At 47.0% G+C, this 16,725-nt stretch overlaps 1 protein-coding gene across 5 annotated transcripts in view; it reads right to left on the bottom strand.

Annotated features, from left to right (window-relative positions):
- Window positions 1-12,960: 12,960 nt before the first annotated feature.
- mrpl23 (mitochondrial ribosomal protein L23) overlaps window positions 12,961-16,725 on the bottom strand; it is a 65,270-nt gene continuing 61,505 nt past the window's right edge. For 2 of the 5 annotated variants that reach the window (XM_086007649.1, XM_086007648.1), the window contains exon 6: window positions 12,961-15,053. In XM_086007649.1, coding sequence (XP_085863775.1) covers window positions 14,864-15,053 — 190 coding nt within the window. In that variant the 3' untranslated portion in view covers window positions 12,961-14,863. The remainder of the gene's footprint in view (window positions 15,054-16,725) is intronic. The other 3 variants (XM_086007647.1, XR_015080965.1, XR_015080966.1) reach the window with 3 other exon arrangements.

Genomic DNA, 16,725 nt, shown 5'->3' with positions numbered 1-16,725 from the left:
CCAGTTGGGTTTTTTTCCGAAAGATTCATGCATACTAGCTTTTTTATTCCAGATTTTTTAAACTGAATTCAAATTCATGGCAAGATTTGAACTCACGTTCTCTGGATCACTAGTTCAGGTCTCTGGGTTACTAATCCAGTAAAATAACCACTATACTACTGCACCTGTATCGAAAAAAAATAAAAGCAATTCCTGGCACATACTATTGAAGACCAGTCTTGCTGTCAATAATGATAAAAATAATTTGGGTTCGCATTTTCCCCTCCAGCTCCAAAATGTGGTGCCGCTCATTATACTCAGAAAGAAGTCAGCCTTAATCTACATTCTTGGAATTGTAGTCCACAGATTGCATACACAGAATGACGCTGGTGAATTCTGGCAGTTTTGTCGACTGGTATGTATGATGTTAGAAACCATAGTTCCAGTGCTACATTCTCAGCTTAGTGAGGAAGCAGGTTGGCCGTCAGAAAGAATTCCAAAAGATACTTTGAGCAGCTTCACTCCATTTTCCTCCTTACTATTGTGTAATTGGTAGCTTACTGGCGTTCTTGATTGGTATTTTCCATGAGTACTAACTGTCAGTTTACATACATCTTTAGTAGTGCTTGGCTTGTAGTTTTTGATCCTACATTCCCAAACTGTTATGATTTGCTGCTGTTTTATGAATATGAAATTTAAGCCAAACAGATGCACAATTGAGTTCTAAGATCCTGGTCCAGTGAAGGGGAAATCAGCTATTCCCATTCCTGTTTGTTTTCCAATAACCCTTGCTGTAGGGTACGCACGTATGGACATCATTGCGGAGAGTATTGGGCTGGGCTGGGCTGGGCTGTGATGCCCTCCCCATAGGCACTTGGGTGAAGTTAAAGAAAAATTTACTTTTTTTATTTTTCTCTCTGATTTTCTCTCCACCTTCCTAAATATTCCCTCACTGGGGCACAGTTCCACGGACAGCATCGCACTCAACCAACTGACCATTATTCACATTCAAGCCTTGAATGAAAGAAAGACATGCATTTATATAGCGCCTTTCACGACCTCAGGATGCCCCAAAGTGTTTTACAGCCAATGAAGTACTTTTGATGTGCAGTCACTGTTGTAATATAGAAAACGTGGCAGCTAATTTGTGTGCAGCATGTGATAATGACCAGATAATCTGTTCTAGTGATGTTGATTGAGGGATAAATATTGGCCAGGACACTGGGGAAAACACCCCTGCTCTTCTTCGAAATAGTGTCATGGGATCTTTTGCATCCACCTTAGAGAGCAGACTGGGCCTCGGTTTAACATTTCATCCAAAAGACAGAAGCTCCGACAGTGCAGCACTCCCTCAGTACTGCATTGGAGTGTCAGGCCTAGATTTTTGTGCTCAAGTCTCTGGGGTGGGACGTGGAACCCACAACCTTCTGACTCAGAGGCAAGAGTGCTACCAACTAAACTATGGCAAGTGCCAGCAGACTATCAGACATAAAGGTCCTGTCCTCACTCAACGCCCACATGAACACTTCCACTGGGCATCACTGTGTGTCAGGAGTCCTGGCCCATTTTTCCTCTGCCTAACCCAGGGGGGCAGTATGGCCTATAGTAGAGTCCCTTACCACTGCGCCCACCTGAGATTGACTGACGGAGCACTGACCAGGAATTAAACCAAGGGGACCTTCCAGATCTGTATAGCTCAGAGACAGAAGGGTGAATTTTCACTTTTACCACCAGGCGATAGTGGATCAGCCTCTCGTTTTACATTCTGCCCCATATTGGTTTCCGTTGAAGTCAATGGAAAGGAAAATCAAGCGGACGGTGTAAAATGGGAGGTTGATCCGCTATCGCATGGGGGTGAAGTGAAAATTCAACCCAGAGCCTTCGCCTAGTAACCACCTTGACAGCTACTATAAACTGGTCTAATTCCACCTCATCTATCTATGTCAAAGACAGAAACAAACATAAGGACAAACTTTTGCCAAACAAAATGGAAATTTTAACAGTGGTCAATGCACCAGTTTTCAAATGAGCAGGATTGGACTTTTTTATTATTATTATTATTCCATAAATATTTGTGGTGCCTTTAAAAAATGTGACCGCATACAAAAAAAATCTGAAACATTAACAGATCTTTATACTGCTCTGGGACAGAAGTCAACATCGAGTGTTTTCAGAAACACAATTATGTGTTGGACTTGTTTCTAAGTAAAGCCTTGAAATAACTACAGTACAAGGCATTCATAAAGAATGTTTAGTAGTTTTAATGTGGGAAAGCCCTTTTGCGTTAATTTCAAGGATCACGGTTCATATTACTAACTGGAAAATCCGTGACATCACGTATAGTAACATTTTCAGTTGAAAAGCAATAGTATTTTTTTGTAACCACCAAATTAACTCAGTGTTTCCTGGCACAATCGGTGTAGTGTTTCTTCCGAATCAATGAGTTACTCGAGCTGGCTGCTTTTTGCGCCCCCGAAAGCCAATAGGTCTTTCACCAGCTGGATGAAGTAAAGAAAACAATTATGTAACTGCACTCGGAGAAGGAAATAAAACAAAGCATAGTGGCCTGCTTTCAGCTCCTGTCGGTGCGGTAGGAAAAGCAGGTTACCGAGAGTGCTCTCCAGTAAGACTCATTCTTCCAGTAACCGGCATTCCAAAACAGCAATGTCATCATCTCCACAGCTGTGTGTGTGTGTATGAAGTGAAAAATTTGTTAGCACCGAACAGGGATTTCCATTTGGATATTAGAGTCTATTGAAGAGCTAAACGTGTAGTGGCAAATCCGTGGCAATCATTAATGGCCGTCCTTTCATAGGTTCTGTTGGGAGAGGGATAGAAAAAATAAAGCATCGCAGCCTCGGGGCTAAAGCTATGAAAATTTAGTGGACCAGTACGTGTGAAGGAGCAAGGCCTCTGTTCAAAACAGTTAGACAAAGCTTAAACTGTGTAGAATTCAATAAATGATTTCCCATAAAAGAGGTTTTCTGAGTACAGACCATCGACACAGGATTCTCTTAAGAGACTGAACATGAGCACCAACAGAAATTCTCATGGTTTTTATTATGATTGCACAATCTAATTGTTTTATGATTATATTAAAAGGATTTTTATTAGAAGTTCCAAAATATTTGTGCTATAAATTCATTCAGTCCCTCTCCTATATCAAGAGGGTAAAGTGTATAGAACAACACCATGTGGTATTGTATGGTGTGGTGTGTGGTACGGGTGTGTTGTAATGTACTGTGGTCAGAGCTGGTGCAGTGTGTCCTGTGCTGCAGTACTGTGATGTCTGTTGTGGTATAGTGTGATGTATTTTGACATTGTATAGTGTAGTGTTGTTCAATACAACACAGTGTCACGTGGTACAATACAATGTGTTGCATCATTTGGTACAGTTCACCATGTACCATGGATTATGTAGAGTATGATATGGTGGGATACATATGGTGACATTGTGTTGCACATTTTTGCATGTTATTTTTATATTATTCATTTTTGGGATGCGGGTGTCGCTGGCAAGGCAGGTATGGTAAGGTGAAGTATGATGTTGTAGGAGTCTACGTACTCCTAACAAAATATACTGAACTCGGAGAGGTTCAACAGAAAAGGTTTAATTGTTGAGACCACATGTTGAACACAAAAATGGCGTCAGAGACTACACCAAGTCCGACTGTCTTTCATCAGTCCACAGCTTAGGCTGCCCCTCCCCTGCTCTGGGCTTAACTATGTTGCAGATCGAGTTTCTTAAAGGTGTGATCCTTCTTAAAGGCATGACGCCTGATTTATAGTCTACGGACCGAAAAGCGGATTGTGTCCTTTCTGTGATCGGTACGCCACACAGCTCCCCCCAGAATCCGCTAGAAGGGAGTGTACAAACCGGCGTGGCGGCTTGATGGCACGGCCGGAACGGCTCTTGGCGGTTGGTGTTGGGAGCGGGGCGGTCGGATGCGTTGGGCTCTTAGGCGGTCTGCCCCGCGGTGGGGGTTGGCCCACTTGAACGGGTTCGTCGGGCTCTAGGTGCGCCAGCTTGAGCCGGTCGACCGACACCTTGTCAGTTCTGCCGCCCACTTGGAGGAGGAAGAACTTGTTCCCCGTCTGGAGTACCTTGTAGGGTCCGTCGTATGGGGGCTGTAGAGGTCCTCGGTGGGCGTCATGGCGCACGAAAACAAATTTGGCCATGTGCAGGCTAGGTGGTACACGGGTTGCTGGTTCGCCGTGCCAGCCGGTGGGTACTGGAGTGAACTGTTGTGCTCGGTTGGCGAAAGCGCGGCGTTGCTGGTCAGCCGACCAGGGGGTCGTGGCGGTGGGCAGGAACTCTCCGGGTACGCGCAGCGGCTGGCCGTACACGAGTTCTGCCGCCGAGGCTTGCAGGTCTTCCTTGACCGCGGAGCGTAGGCCAAGTAGCACCCACGGGAGGCGGTCGATCCAAGCCTCGTCCTCGAGGCTGACGCGGAGGGACGCCTTCATGGACCTGTGGATTCGCTCGCACAGTCCGTTGGCTTGGGGGTGGTAAGCCGTGGTGCGGTGAACGGCCACCCCGAGGTTTCGGGCGATGGCGGCCCACAGATCAGAGGTGAACTGCAGGCCTCTATCCGACGTCATGTCGGAGGGGACGCCGAACCGAGCGACCCAGGTCCCGATGAACGCCCTCGCGATGTCGGCGGTGGTAGTGGGCGTCAGTGGAATGGCCTCGGGCCAGCGAGTGGTACGGTCCACGAGTGTCAGCAGGTGCGTGTGACCTTGTGATGGCAGCAGGGGGCCGACGAGGTCAATGTGGACATGGTCAAACCTTCTTTCTGGCACGGTGAACTCCTCGAGTGGGGCTTTGACGTGCTGGTGGATTTTGGCATGCTGGCAAGCTATGCAGGATCTGGACCAGACGCGCACATCTTTACGCAGGCCGCGCCAGACGAATCGGTTGGCCACCAGTCTAATGGACGCGCGGGTGCCGGGGTGTGAGAGGCCGTGGACAGTGTCGAACACCCGTTTTCGCCAGGACGCCGGGTCTACGGGGCGGGGTTGCGCCAAGGAGGTGTCGCATTTGACTGTGACGGCGGACGGGCCGCAGGCGACGTCGGTCAGTCGCAGCCCTGGGAGGGTTGTGGGCGCGGAGAGCAGATCGGGGTCGGTGCGTTGCTCCGCTGCCAGTTGAGCATAGTCCACTGCCAGGTGGGCGCCGTGGACGGCGGGGCGGGATAGGCCGTCGGCCACCACGTTGTCTCGACCGGAGACTTGCCGGATGTCCGTGGTGAATTCGGACACCGCGGCGAGCTGGCATTGTTGCCTGGCTGACCATGGGTCCGCAGATTTTGCCATCGCGAATGTCAGGGGTTTGTGGTCGACAAACGCGGTGAAGGGGCGGCCCTCCAGAAGAAATCTAAAATGGCGGACTGCCAGGTACAGTGCGAGGAGCTCGCGGTCAAAGGCGCTGTATTTGGCCTCCGGGGAGCGCAGTTGGCGGCTGAAAAAGGCCAGCGGTTGCCAGGCCCCGTCGACCCACTGTTCGTACATGGCGCCGACCGCGTGGTCGAAGGCGTCCGTGGTGAGGGCCACCCTGGCGTTGGGCTGTGGGTGAGCGAGCATGGTGGTGTCGGCAAGCGCCTTTTTGGTCGAGTCGAAAGTGGTCAACATGTCCGCCGACCACTCGATCGCCATTCTGTCTTTCTTACCCCGGAGGGCTTTGTATAGGGGCCGCATGAGGGAGGCCGCTCCGGGAATGAAGCGGTTGTAAAAGTTGATCATCCCCAAGAACTCCTGGAGGCCTTTGATGGTGGTAGGCCGGGGGAACTGTTGGACGGCTTGCACCTTGGCGGGCAGGGGAATGGCTCCATCCTGCGTGATGTGGTGGCCGAGGAATTCGATCCTGCTGAGGCCGAATTGGCACTTGGCTGGGCTGATGATGAGCCCGTGCTCACTGAGCCGCTGGAACAGGGTGCGGAGGTGCTCGATGTGTTCCTGCTTGGAGGAACTAGCTACCAGGATGTCATCCAGGTAGACAAAGAGGAACTTCAGGTCCCAGAGGACCGAGTCCATGAGCCGCTGGAAGGCCTGGGCCGCGTTTTTGAGGCTGAAGGGCATTCGGAGGAACTCGAATAGCCCAAAAGGGGTGATTATGGCCGTCTTGGGGACGTCCGTGGGGTGGACTGGCACCTGATGGTAACCGTGCACCAGGTCGACTTTGGAGAAGACTGAGCGGCCGGCCAGTCTAGCCGAGAAGTCTTGAATGTGTGGTATGGGGTACCGATCCGGCGTGGTGGCGTTGTTTAGGCGCCGGTAGTCCCCGCAGGGGCGCCATCCCCCGTCAGGTTTGGTGACGATGTGGAGCGGTGAGGCCCAGGGGCTGTTGGAGCGGCGGATGATGCCGAGCTGTTCCATTGTGGCGAACTCGGCCCACGCGATCTCCAGCTTGGCCGGGGCCAGCCTGCGGGCGTGGGCATACACCGGTGGGCCTGTGGTGGGGATGAAGTGTTCTACCCCGTGCTTAGCAACTTTCGCGGAGAAGGTCGGGTTGGTGAGGGCTGGGAACTCAGCCATGAGTGCTGAGTAGTCGTCCGTTGAGCGGGCGCGGCACTGCCACACCATTTCGGCGGGTTGGGGGGGGCCATGGCGCCCGGGATAGGTGACATGGTGTTCATGTCCACGAGTTGGCGCCGAGGCATGTCGACCAACAGGCCGTGGGCGCACAGGAAATCCGCACCGAGGAGCGGGGAGAGCACCTTGGCGGTGATAAACTCCCAGTGGTAGCGGCGGCCTGCGAGGTCGATGGTGACGGTGCGGGTGCCGTACGTCCGGATGTCGGTGCCGTTGGCAGCAGCCAGCGCAGGGCCGTGGCCGCCTCGCTGGATCTCGAGGGCGGACGCGGGGATGATGCTGCGCTGCGCGCCCATGTCAAATAGGAAACGGCGTCCGGAGGCGCTGTCCATAACGTACAGCAGCGCGCCTGCTTGCCCCACAGCCATCGTGTAGGCCGGTGTGGGGGCGGTTGGAAACGTGCAGGGATGGCTGCAGCGGCGTGCCCATGCGCTGAACCGGGTATGAAAGTAGCAGTAGCCCTGGGTCGGAGGGCTTGGGGGACGTGGGGGCCTGGGGGGCCTCGTGGCCGAGCTGTGTGGCTGCGCGATAGAGGGTGGAGCGCGCGCTGACGCTGCGGAGGCCAGGTCGAGGGTGACGGCATGGTTGGAGCCGGCGGACAGGAGCTTATCGGCTTCGTCGGCCAGGTCCTCGAGGTCCGTGAGGCTGGTAGTTGGCGGATAAAGATCGTGCAGAAGAGGGAGCCGGGCGGTTTCTCGTCGGTCAGAGCAAGCATGTGTGAGAGCAAGTCTGACGGCGTGGAGTCACCGAGGCCCGGGAGGTCGAGGAGGTGGTAGTTGCGCACAAATTGGGAGGCTGTGAATTTTTTAAGGAGCGCGGCTTTGAGATGTGCGTACTTGCCTTCCTCCGAAGGGTTATGTAGTGTTGTCCAGACTTTCGTGATTGTGGAGCTGCCCAGGGAGGCGAGGAGGTAGTCGTACATCGTTGCGTCGGAGGTGATGCCGCGGAGTCGGAATTGCTATTCGGCTTGAAGGAACCAGGCGGTGGCTAGGTTCTCCCAGAACTCCGGCAGCTTCACAGAAACTGCGTTTGTGTCAGCCATGGTTACGCTTAGGAGTCGTCCTGAGCGTCGGGGTCACCAATGTAGGAGTCTACGTACTCCTAACAAAATATACTGAACTCGGAGAGGTTCAACAGAAAAGGTTTAATTGTTGAGACCACATGTTGAACACAAAAATGGCGTCAGAGACTACACCAAGTCCGACTGTCTTTCATCAGTCCACAGCGTAGACTGCCCCTCCCCCGCTCTGGGCTTAACTATGTTGCAGATCGAGTTTCTTAAAGGTGTGATCCTTCTTAAAGGCATGACGCCTGATTTATAGTCTACGGACCGAAAAGCGGATTGTGTCCTTTCTGTGATCGGTACGCCACAATGTAATGTAATATTGTGTGGTATAGTACAGTGTGGTCAAAATCATCAGATACTTGATGTCTTCTAGCTTCTCAAGGAGCTCCACTGTACAAACCATTGGGTAGGCACCAGCTTCTGTCAGGTCTTTTAGTTTTCAATAATCGACACAGAATCACACGATCAGGCCCTTTTTAGGCCAACATTACCGGCAATGCCCATGGGCTCTGAGACACCTGTATTAGTCCCGAGTCCTGCATCTCCTGCACTTTCTCTAGCTATTTGAAGAACATAATAAATGCTGCACAATATCAGATTGGAAGAACATATATAGTTCCATAGGTCCCATTAGCCTTCTAACACAGAATTGTTCTATATTGCTAAAAGCAACCTTAATGTCCGTCTTGTCTTGAACCACTTTACTTGCAGTCAAGAGGGCTTTCTCTCCCTCCACCAGGCCAACCATGATATATAGCACTTCCTTGCAGGTAAGGTAAGGTTTAACACATTTACACGGTAAGCCCAGCACTTATATGGTTGGTGTGGGTACCTCATCTTTGATATAATTAATATTCTTACGTAGGTGTTCTTTTTCTTTTCCCACTGTCTCGGGAAGCTACCTGATCTGATTACTTCTCTTTGAAGACTACAGACAGACTCACTGGTTTGAAAGAGACAGGCTAAGAAATAACTTCAAAAGAAGGGATTGCTACCAAGCTAATTTAAACAGTGAAAACATAAGTCTAGCCAGAGGAAAAGGAGAGACAGCACCATCCTGAAAATCATGGGCCTACCAACTTAACAGCTATAGAGTTAGGAAAACTCGTTGCATCTAGCAAATGCAAATGTAAAACAAATCCAGGATCTACATGGGTTTGGGAAAAGGAAGGTTATGTCAAACATTCACAGGGACCCTTTGATGTAATATAGTTAGCTGATGAAAGTAATGTGGTTTATATTATGGCCTGAAATTCCATGGTGCCTCCACCAGTCTCCAGCCATAACTAAAGCAGGACTATGTCTGTTTCCGCAGCTTCCTGGGGATCTGCTGGTCTTTTGCTACGGTTATAGCAGGACACACCTCAGATAATGAAGCAGCCCATGCCCGCATGCAACAAGACCTGGACGACGTTCAGGCTTGGGCTGATAAGTGGCAGGTAATATTCGCGCCACACAAGTGCCAGGCAATGACTATCTTCAACAAGCGAGAGTCTAACCATTGCCCCTTGACATTCAACGGCATTACCATCGCCGAATCGCCCTGGGGGAGTCACCATTGTCCAGAAACTTAACTGGACCACCCACATAAATACTGTGGCAACAAGAGCAGGTCAGAGGCTAGGTATTCTGCGGTGTGTCTCACCTCCTGACTCCCCAAAGCCTTTCCACCATCTACAAGGCACAAGTCAGGAGTGTGATGGAATACTCTCCACTTGCCTGGATGAGTGCAACACTCAAGAAGCTCAACACTATCCAGGACAAAGCAGCCTGCTTGATTGGCACCTTAAACATTCACTCCCTCCACCACCGGTGTACCGTGGCTGCAGTGTGTACCATCTATAAGATGCACCGCAGCAACTCGCCAAGGCTTCTTCAGCAGCACCTCCCAAACCCACGACCTCTTCCACCTAGAAGGACAAGGGCAGCAGGTGCACGGGAGCACCACCACCTCCAAGTTCCCCTCCAAGTCACACACCATCCTGACTTGGAACTGTATTGCCGATCCTTCATCGTCACTGGGTAAAAATCCTAGAACTCTCTCCCTAACAGCACTGTGGGAGTACCTTCACCACATGGACTGCAGCGGTTGAAGAAGGCGGCTCACCACCACCTTCTCAAGGGCAACTAGGGATGGGCAATAAATGCTGGCCTTGCCAGCGATGCCCACATCCCATTTAACGAATTTTTAAAAACACCAGTAGAACTCTCGCAGAATATCAGTGTCTACATATCTTGACTTTGGTAATTTATTTGATAAGATCCCTTTACAGGAGACTTACGGCTGAAGTAAAAGTTCTCGGGCTGAAGGAGGAAACTATAAAACAGATAATGAATGTTAATGAGACCGTAACTTGATAGTTATCTATAGTGGCCGGTCTAATTGGACTGCTGTAGGTAATGGAAGCACTCCGCTTGATGAATTTGCTTCTGCTCTTAATATTAATATTTATAAATGACCTCAATGAGGGCAAGTGTAAGTAGAATATCGAAGTTTTAAAATGACTGCAAATTGTGAAAGAAAACAGGGTAGAGCCGAATTTAACGCGGCGCACCCGGCATAAACTGGGCAGGTGGGCAGTTAAAATGGCCGCAACACCTTAGCTCCACGGATCCCGCTGCCTTCCTGTGAGTTGCAATTTAACCTGCCCGACAGGCAATAGGGTCCATCTTTAAATATGCAGATTGGCTCCAATGACGTCAAAGACTTCAATTTTAACCCGAGGCCTGCTCGGGGAGGTGGGGGAGTGCACAAAGGGCATCACAAGGAAACCTTAGGCCTCCCCTGCCCGAACTTTACTCCCGCTCCCACAAAGCCCTCCTATCTTCCCAACCCCGCCCCCCCCCCCCTCCGCTTCCCCAACCACTTAACTGATGTTACTGGGAACTGTTTTTTCAGATCCACAGTGGTGAAATCCTGCTCCTGCCTGTCGGCCAGCTAGTGCTTCCCACCAGACTCAGGCAAGAGAACAACAGGCCCTATGCAGGTGGGGCCCAGGAGTAATACACTGGTACTGGCTGAAATCTGAATTGCTTGTTGTTTAAAAGCATGGTGATGTATAATTGGACTTCTACAGATCCAATATCTTCAAATGGAAGATTGTAACCTTCTTCTAAGTCACAAGTAGCGGCTGTTTGTGTTTTTTCCCGGTTTCTAGCCCTTGGACACTTGGCTGAGAAATTGTTTTTTACATGCATTAAACATCCAAGCCCAATTAGGAGAGGCATCTTTCTTCCTGACATGACATTGCCCACACTACTTACAGTCTATTTCATCAGCTTTCCAAAATTTCTTAGCTTTTACATCTGGCGATATGTTTTCCTTCTCGGCTAAGTGTTTAGACTCTAGCTTTACACATGTCAGCGCAAACTTTCAATGTCAGCATTGATTCTTGTAAAAGTCTTGTTTTATTACCATTGCTCTGTATTCCAAAAACGATCCTGTCTCTGATTCGGCTTTCTTCTAGAGCCCAATGTTCTAGGTAAAGTGTGCAGATATCTGACTGGATTTTTTCATCAGGATCCTTTTCCCAATTGTTCAATATATATAGTTACATAGGTCCCACTAGCCTTCTAACACAGAATTGTTCTATATTGCTTAAAAGCCTCAATGTCTGTCTTGGCTTCATCTGTCTCAAACTAAAGACGATCAATTATTTGATGAAAGGTCAACGAATTGAAACGTTAACTTTGTTTTTCTCTCTCCACAGATGCTGCCTGGCCTGCTGAGTGCTTCCAGCATTTGCTGTTTTTGTTTCAGATTTCCAGCATCTGCAGTATTTTGCTTCTGAATTATTTTCAGTGCCTCTTTGGCCATAATTGTGGTTAGTGTAGCAATTCTGGCATCTTTTCGCTGCTTTCATGAGGTGCAATGCAATCTCAGAATTGTTTTTCCAGTTGTTTACCAGATCACCTGCCATTTCTAGCCTTGCTGGCAATGGTATGTTCTGAATAATAGATTTTCAGAACTATACCGTGGCTGTATTCCCAGTGATTAATGTTTTAACTGCCTTCTGGACTGACCGTCACACAGCGCAGGATACTTTCAAGCAAAACAGTACAGGGTCTGCATTTGATTAATTTGAAGTAAGTTTAGAGTATGTAGCTGAAATGCACAGCGAGTAATAGGAAACGGGATTCTCTGGCTTCAAGTATTTTTTTTCCCCATCTGTACCTGCCTTTGAAATATTCTGGCATATTTTAGCATTACCTTTCATCAAATAATTGATCATCTTTAGTTTGAGACAGATGAAGACAAGATGGACATTGAGGCTTTTAGCAATATAAAACAATTCTGTGTTAGAAGGCTATTTGGAGCTATATATGGTCTTCCAATCTGATACTGTGCAGTATTTATTATGTTCACTTGTTTAAGCTAGAAAAGACTTCAGAGTTTACAAGTGTATTTTTTGATTGCTCAGCCATCTTAACTACATGGAAATGTCATTCGTAGATTTCCAAGTCAGAGTGGACAGTACTTGACTGTGGATACAAGGTAGTGGGAGTTCCTCAGAGCTTTTATTGAAGCGCCTCATTGGCTGTAAAGTGCTTTGGGTCGTCCAAAGTTGTGAAAGGCGCTAGCTAAATGCAAGTCTTTCTTTCACCATTTGCCTGCTGGTTCAGGTGGATATTAAAGATCCCCTGGCACTATTCGAAGAGCAGGGAGTTCTCCGAGTGCCCTCAATTAACACCACCAAAAAAAGATTAAATGGTCATTCATCTCACTGCTGGGACATAATGATGGAGTGTTTGATCCCTACCAGCAGTCACTGGCCTTTCGTATCGTAGTTCATATTTTCTGAGAGGTGTGATAAGCTGCCTGTTACAAATTTCAGGTCTGAACTACCGTTAATGGTGACTCCCGTAAGCATGTACATTTGTTTGGGAGGCCCAAATAGGGAATTACCAAACCTGGATGGACTGTGATGCTCTGGTGATAACATCCTTCAAGTGTCAGCATCGGCTCAGTGGTAGCATTCTTGCTTCTGAGCAAACGTTTGTGGGTTCAAGCCCCACTCAAGGCCTTGAGCTAGCTCATAATCTAGACTAACACTTCAGTGGGACTACTGAATTGTCAGAGGTGTCAACTTACAGACGAGATGTTAAACTGAGATCCATCCCTTTTGCCTCTCCGGAGGTAAACCATACATGGCACTATTTGTAGTGCAGGGGAATTCACTTGGGGTCCTGGCCAACATATATTCTCAACCAACACCACCAAAAAACAGATGAACTGTGGGACCTTGCTGTGCACAAATTGGTTGCCACATTTGCTAGCACTTTGGGATGTCTTGAGTACATGAAAGGTGCTATGTAAATGCAAATTACTTATTTTATTCAGCATCAAGTTTAGGTCGCACTGGGAAAAAAGCACATTTAGCTGTTACAATGTATATACATTCTTAGGAGCAAAAACCAAAGGGCAACAATGAGTGCATTCCCGAGGCATCGTAATAGAGATCTACGATTTGAGGACTGGCCCTAGTCATCTATGTGACGTCTTTAATTACCAAGTGACTGTTTACAGGAAATGTTGCACAATATTAGACAGCGGTGAACTCGGCCATATTACTTCATAGTCCCTTCACAATAACCAATAGTATAACAGATTACTTCATGGTTCGGATTTGAATACAGCGTTACATTTTAAAGCATTTGGCTCCAATGCATTAGACATCAGGACATTAGAATGTAGTCTCAAGGCCAACATACACAGATCATGAACTTTGTCCACAGGAATAGCACAACTTAAAAAGGAACAAGTTGGCTAGTTCAGTAGAATTACACATTATTCTTTTCAAACTCAGTTTACAACTGGTGGTTGGAATCACATTTACTATAGAATCAGAAATGAAGTCACTGTTTTCAACGGTTAACACAGTTAATCTTGGTGACATAATTGTTACAAGTGTCTATGTCATGATATTCAACTTGTTTGTGTAAAGTGAAGACTAATCTTTCCATATAAAATGTACTTCTCGTAAAACATAAGGGCAGGAAAATAAAATGTCATTATTTGTTTAGTGAATAAACCTAGTCATTTATTTTTCTGGCATTACAAACAATTTTGGCTAAAACATGTTCATCACACATCCAAGTCAATGTGAAGAAAATATATTTTTTTTCAAAAACAAGTTACACAGTGCTTGGCAAACTTGACTTTTTCTTTACAAAGCTCACCTAAGTGAACTTTTCACTCACAAAAATTGTTACTATAACAAACCAGAGGGGGTAAAATAATTCTTAGAGGAAAAGAAATACAGTTTGGTACTAAAGAATGTGTTCCTGAGGTATGGAAGAACTGCAACAATAGAAAAGAATCAATGACAGACTAAAATACTGGAAGTTGTAATTTTAATCAATTGTCTGCCCTTTGCGAAGTTCCATGACCCAAGGGTTAACAGTTCGATACTTGCAGTGATCTGCTTCCTGGACTAAACGGGGGTAATTTTAACTTAACTTGTCGGGCGGGAAAGCCACGGGATCGTGTGGAACACTGGTTTTACAACCTGCCAAATATTACTCCCTATTGACTTCAATAGAAAATAAAATCGGGCGGGGAGTAAAACTAGCTTTGCACCCGTTCCCACCACTTTCCCAAGGGGCAGGTTAGGTTAAAATTGCCCCCCAGTCTCATGCTTACTTCGAATTGGCACATACTAAACATAAACTATAACAGCTCACATTTACAATTAAATAAAAAATATGCGGCACAAACCATTTAGCAAATTAATAACAAATAATAAAACATAAATACAGTAAGAAAAGTCTGTAATAGGTGAATTGCCCTTTGTAAACAACATTCACAGAAATCACAGAAACCACACAGTGCAGATAGAGGCCATTTCGGCCCATCGAGCCTGCACCGACACATATCCCACCCTATCCCCGTAACCCCACGTATTTAATCCCGCTAACACTAAGGGTCAATTTATCATAGCCAATCAACCTAACCCGCACATCTTTGGACTGTGGGAGGAAACCGGAGCACCCGGAGTAAACCCACGCAAACACGGGGAGAATGTGCAAACTCCACAAAGTCGCACCGAGGCCAGATTCGAACCCGGGTCCCTGGCGCTGTGAGGCAACAGTGCTAACCACTATGCCACCGTGCTTGTCAGATACAAACTCATTTTATAAAGCCAAAGTCCTGGATAGTGACAAAGCAAGCTCACTTATTTCAGTTTCTTACACCATTTTTGGTTTATCAGTGTCCCTTATTGTGCCTTATCCCTCAAGTTTGGGAATCCAACTTGGGACTCCATCTGAATCAATATCTTGGTTTAAAGTAGACGATTCTCTTGAAGTCCGACTCCCACACAACTTAACTAAAAAAAGACTTGCCTTTCCTGACCTCAGGATGTCCCAAAGCGCTTTACAGCCAATGAAGTACTTTTGAAGAGAAGTCACTGTTGTACTGTAGGAAACAGGACAGCCAATTTGCACACAGCAAGGTTCCACAAACAACAATGTGATAATGACCAGATAATGTTTTTAGATATATATTTTTTATCCACACTTTTTGTTTGTTTTCTTTTCTTCTCTCCCACAGGGCAGCTGTCTTTCATTCTGCCAGCGCAATTTACACTTCATCTAGAGCCATCCTTTGTTTCTTAACCTGTCCCATTACCATCTCCTCTCGCCTTGAATATCTCTCAATGTCTCTTAACCTCTCCTGCCTTCTATCCTATCACAGACCTTCCCTTCTGTTCTTTCATCCCTTCCCCCCTTTCCCAGCCCCTACACTTGCTTAAAAATCTGTTCCATTTCCTGCTTTTTTCCAGTTCTGACAAAAGGTCATTGACCTGAAACATTAACTCTGTTTCTCTCTTCACAGATGCTGCCTGACCTGCTGAGTATCTCCAGCATTTTCTGTTTTTATTTCAGATTTCCAGCATCTGCAGTATTTTCTTTTTGAATCTGTTTTTAGATATTGGCTGAGGGATAAATAATAGCCAGGACAACGGGGAGAACTCCCCAACTCTTCTCAGAAATAGTGTCTTGGGATCTTTTGTGTCAATCTGGTCCTTAAACATTGCATCGGTAGACTTTCCAACAGAGGTACAACTGGGAACCCAGGCTCATTTCCCTTGCCTTTAGGCCAAGGACACTGAGATCAACCATCGCGTTCCCACAACCACCCAGCTAAGGTCAGCTAATGCAACACAAAGCAGGGTTTTATCTGGGGCCTTTTTTTGGTAATGTATGGCTCAGCACCACAATACCTGGTCCATTTATACACTGAACAATTGGGGAGGTCAGTTGCTTGAAACTCTTTTGAATATGGGAAAAACTCCTCATTGGGCAGCTGAATGGTCTGTTACAGTCAGTCATTAAATTAGCAGATCAGGCTAGTCATGAGCCAGCATCTCTCCATTCTAAAGCATCTCGCCATGTTGCAGTAGGAAAAAGGGAAAACTGGAGTGACTCTGGCACCAATGGCTTCTCTGTAGTCATGTGAAGCTTACATTGATCTCTTGCTGTGATTTTTTAAGACTTTGTTCTGTTACAAGGCACAGACTAGTCATTGTACAGACTCCCAATTAAGTCACTCTAATAAGGTTTTATGAAATTTCTGACCATATAAATACCTCATGTTTTATACGAAGGATGATGTGTTGAGCTGGAATGTAACAGCGAAGAAATTAAACATTTGCCCAGAACCTACAAAATGAAATTCTACACTCAGGGAGGCTTAACACCTAAACAAAGTTATCCAGATCTTTATTTTAAGTAAATTAGACTTCCGTGATATTTGACTAATCTCGTGTTTACCAATTTTTTTTTCCCAAGATGTGTATGTCATCCCAGTTCTGAGTAGACACAAGCCCAAACACAAGCATAAGGGCCGCACTCACAATTCACTGTGTTTAGAACCTTTCTCACCGGTAACTGAAACAGTCCTGGCAGTGTTCTGAATCACTTCCTCTCCTTTTTCTATCAGACAGAGCATCAGCCTGGCTAAGTATTATGCACCAGCAGGGAAGCACTGCAGTTAAGCTAACTAAGGACCGAGTGCTTCTGAATCATTCTATTTATTATGTGCAAGCACAATGAACACTTCAGCACAGCAATTTCCACATTTTGCT

Source organism: Somniosus microcephalus, chromosome 15 (genome assembly GCF_052327205.1).
Source record: "Somniosus microcephalus isolate GS21.2 chromosome 15, FLI_Smic_1.0, whole genome shotgun sequence".
Lineage (NCBI taxonomy): Eukaryota > Metazoa > Chordata > Chondrichthyes > Squaliformes > Somniosidae > Somniosus > Somniosus microcephalus.
This window is presented reverse-complemented; position numbering and strand designations above follow the sequence as displayed.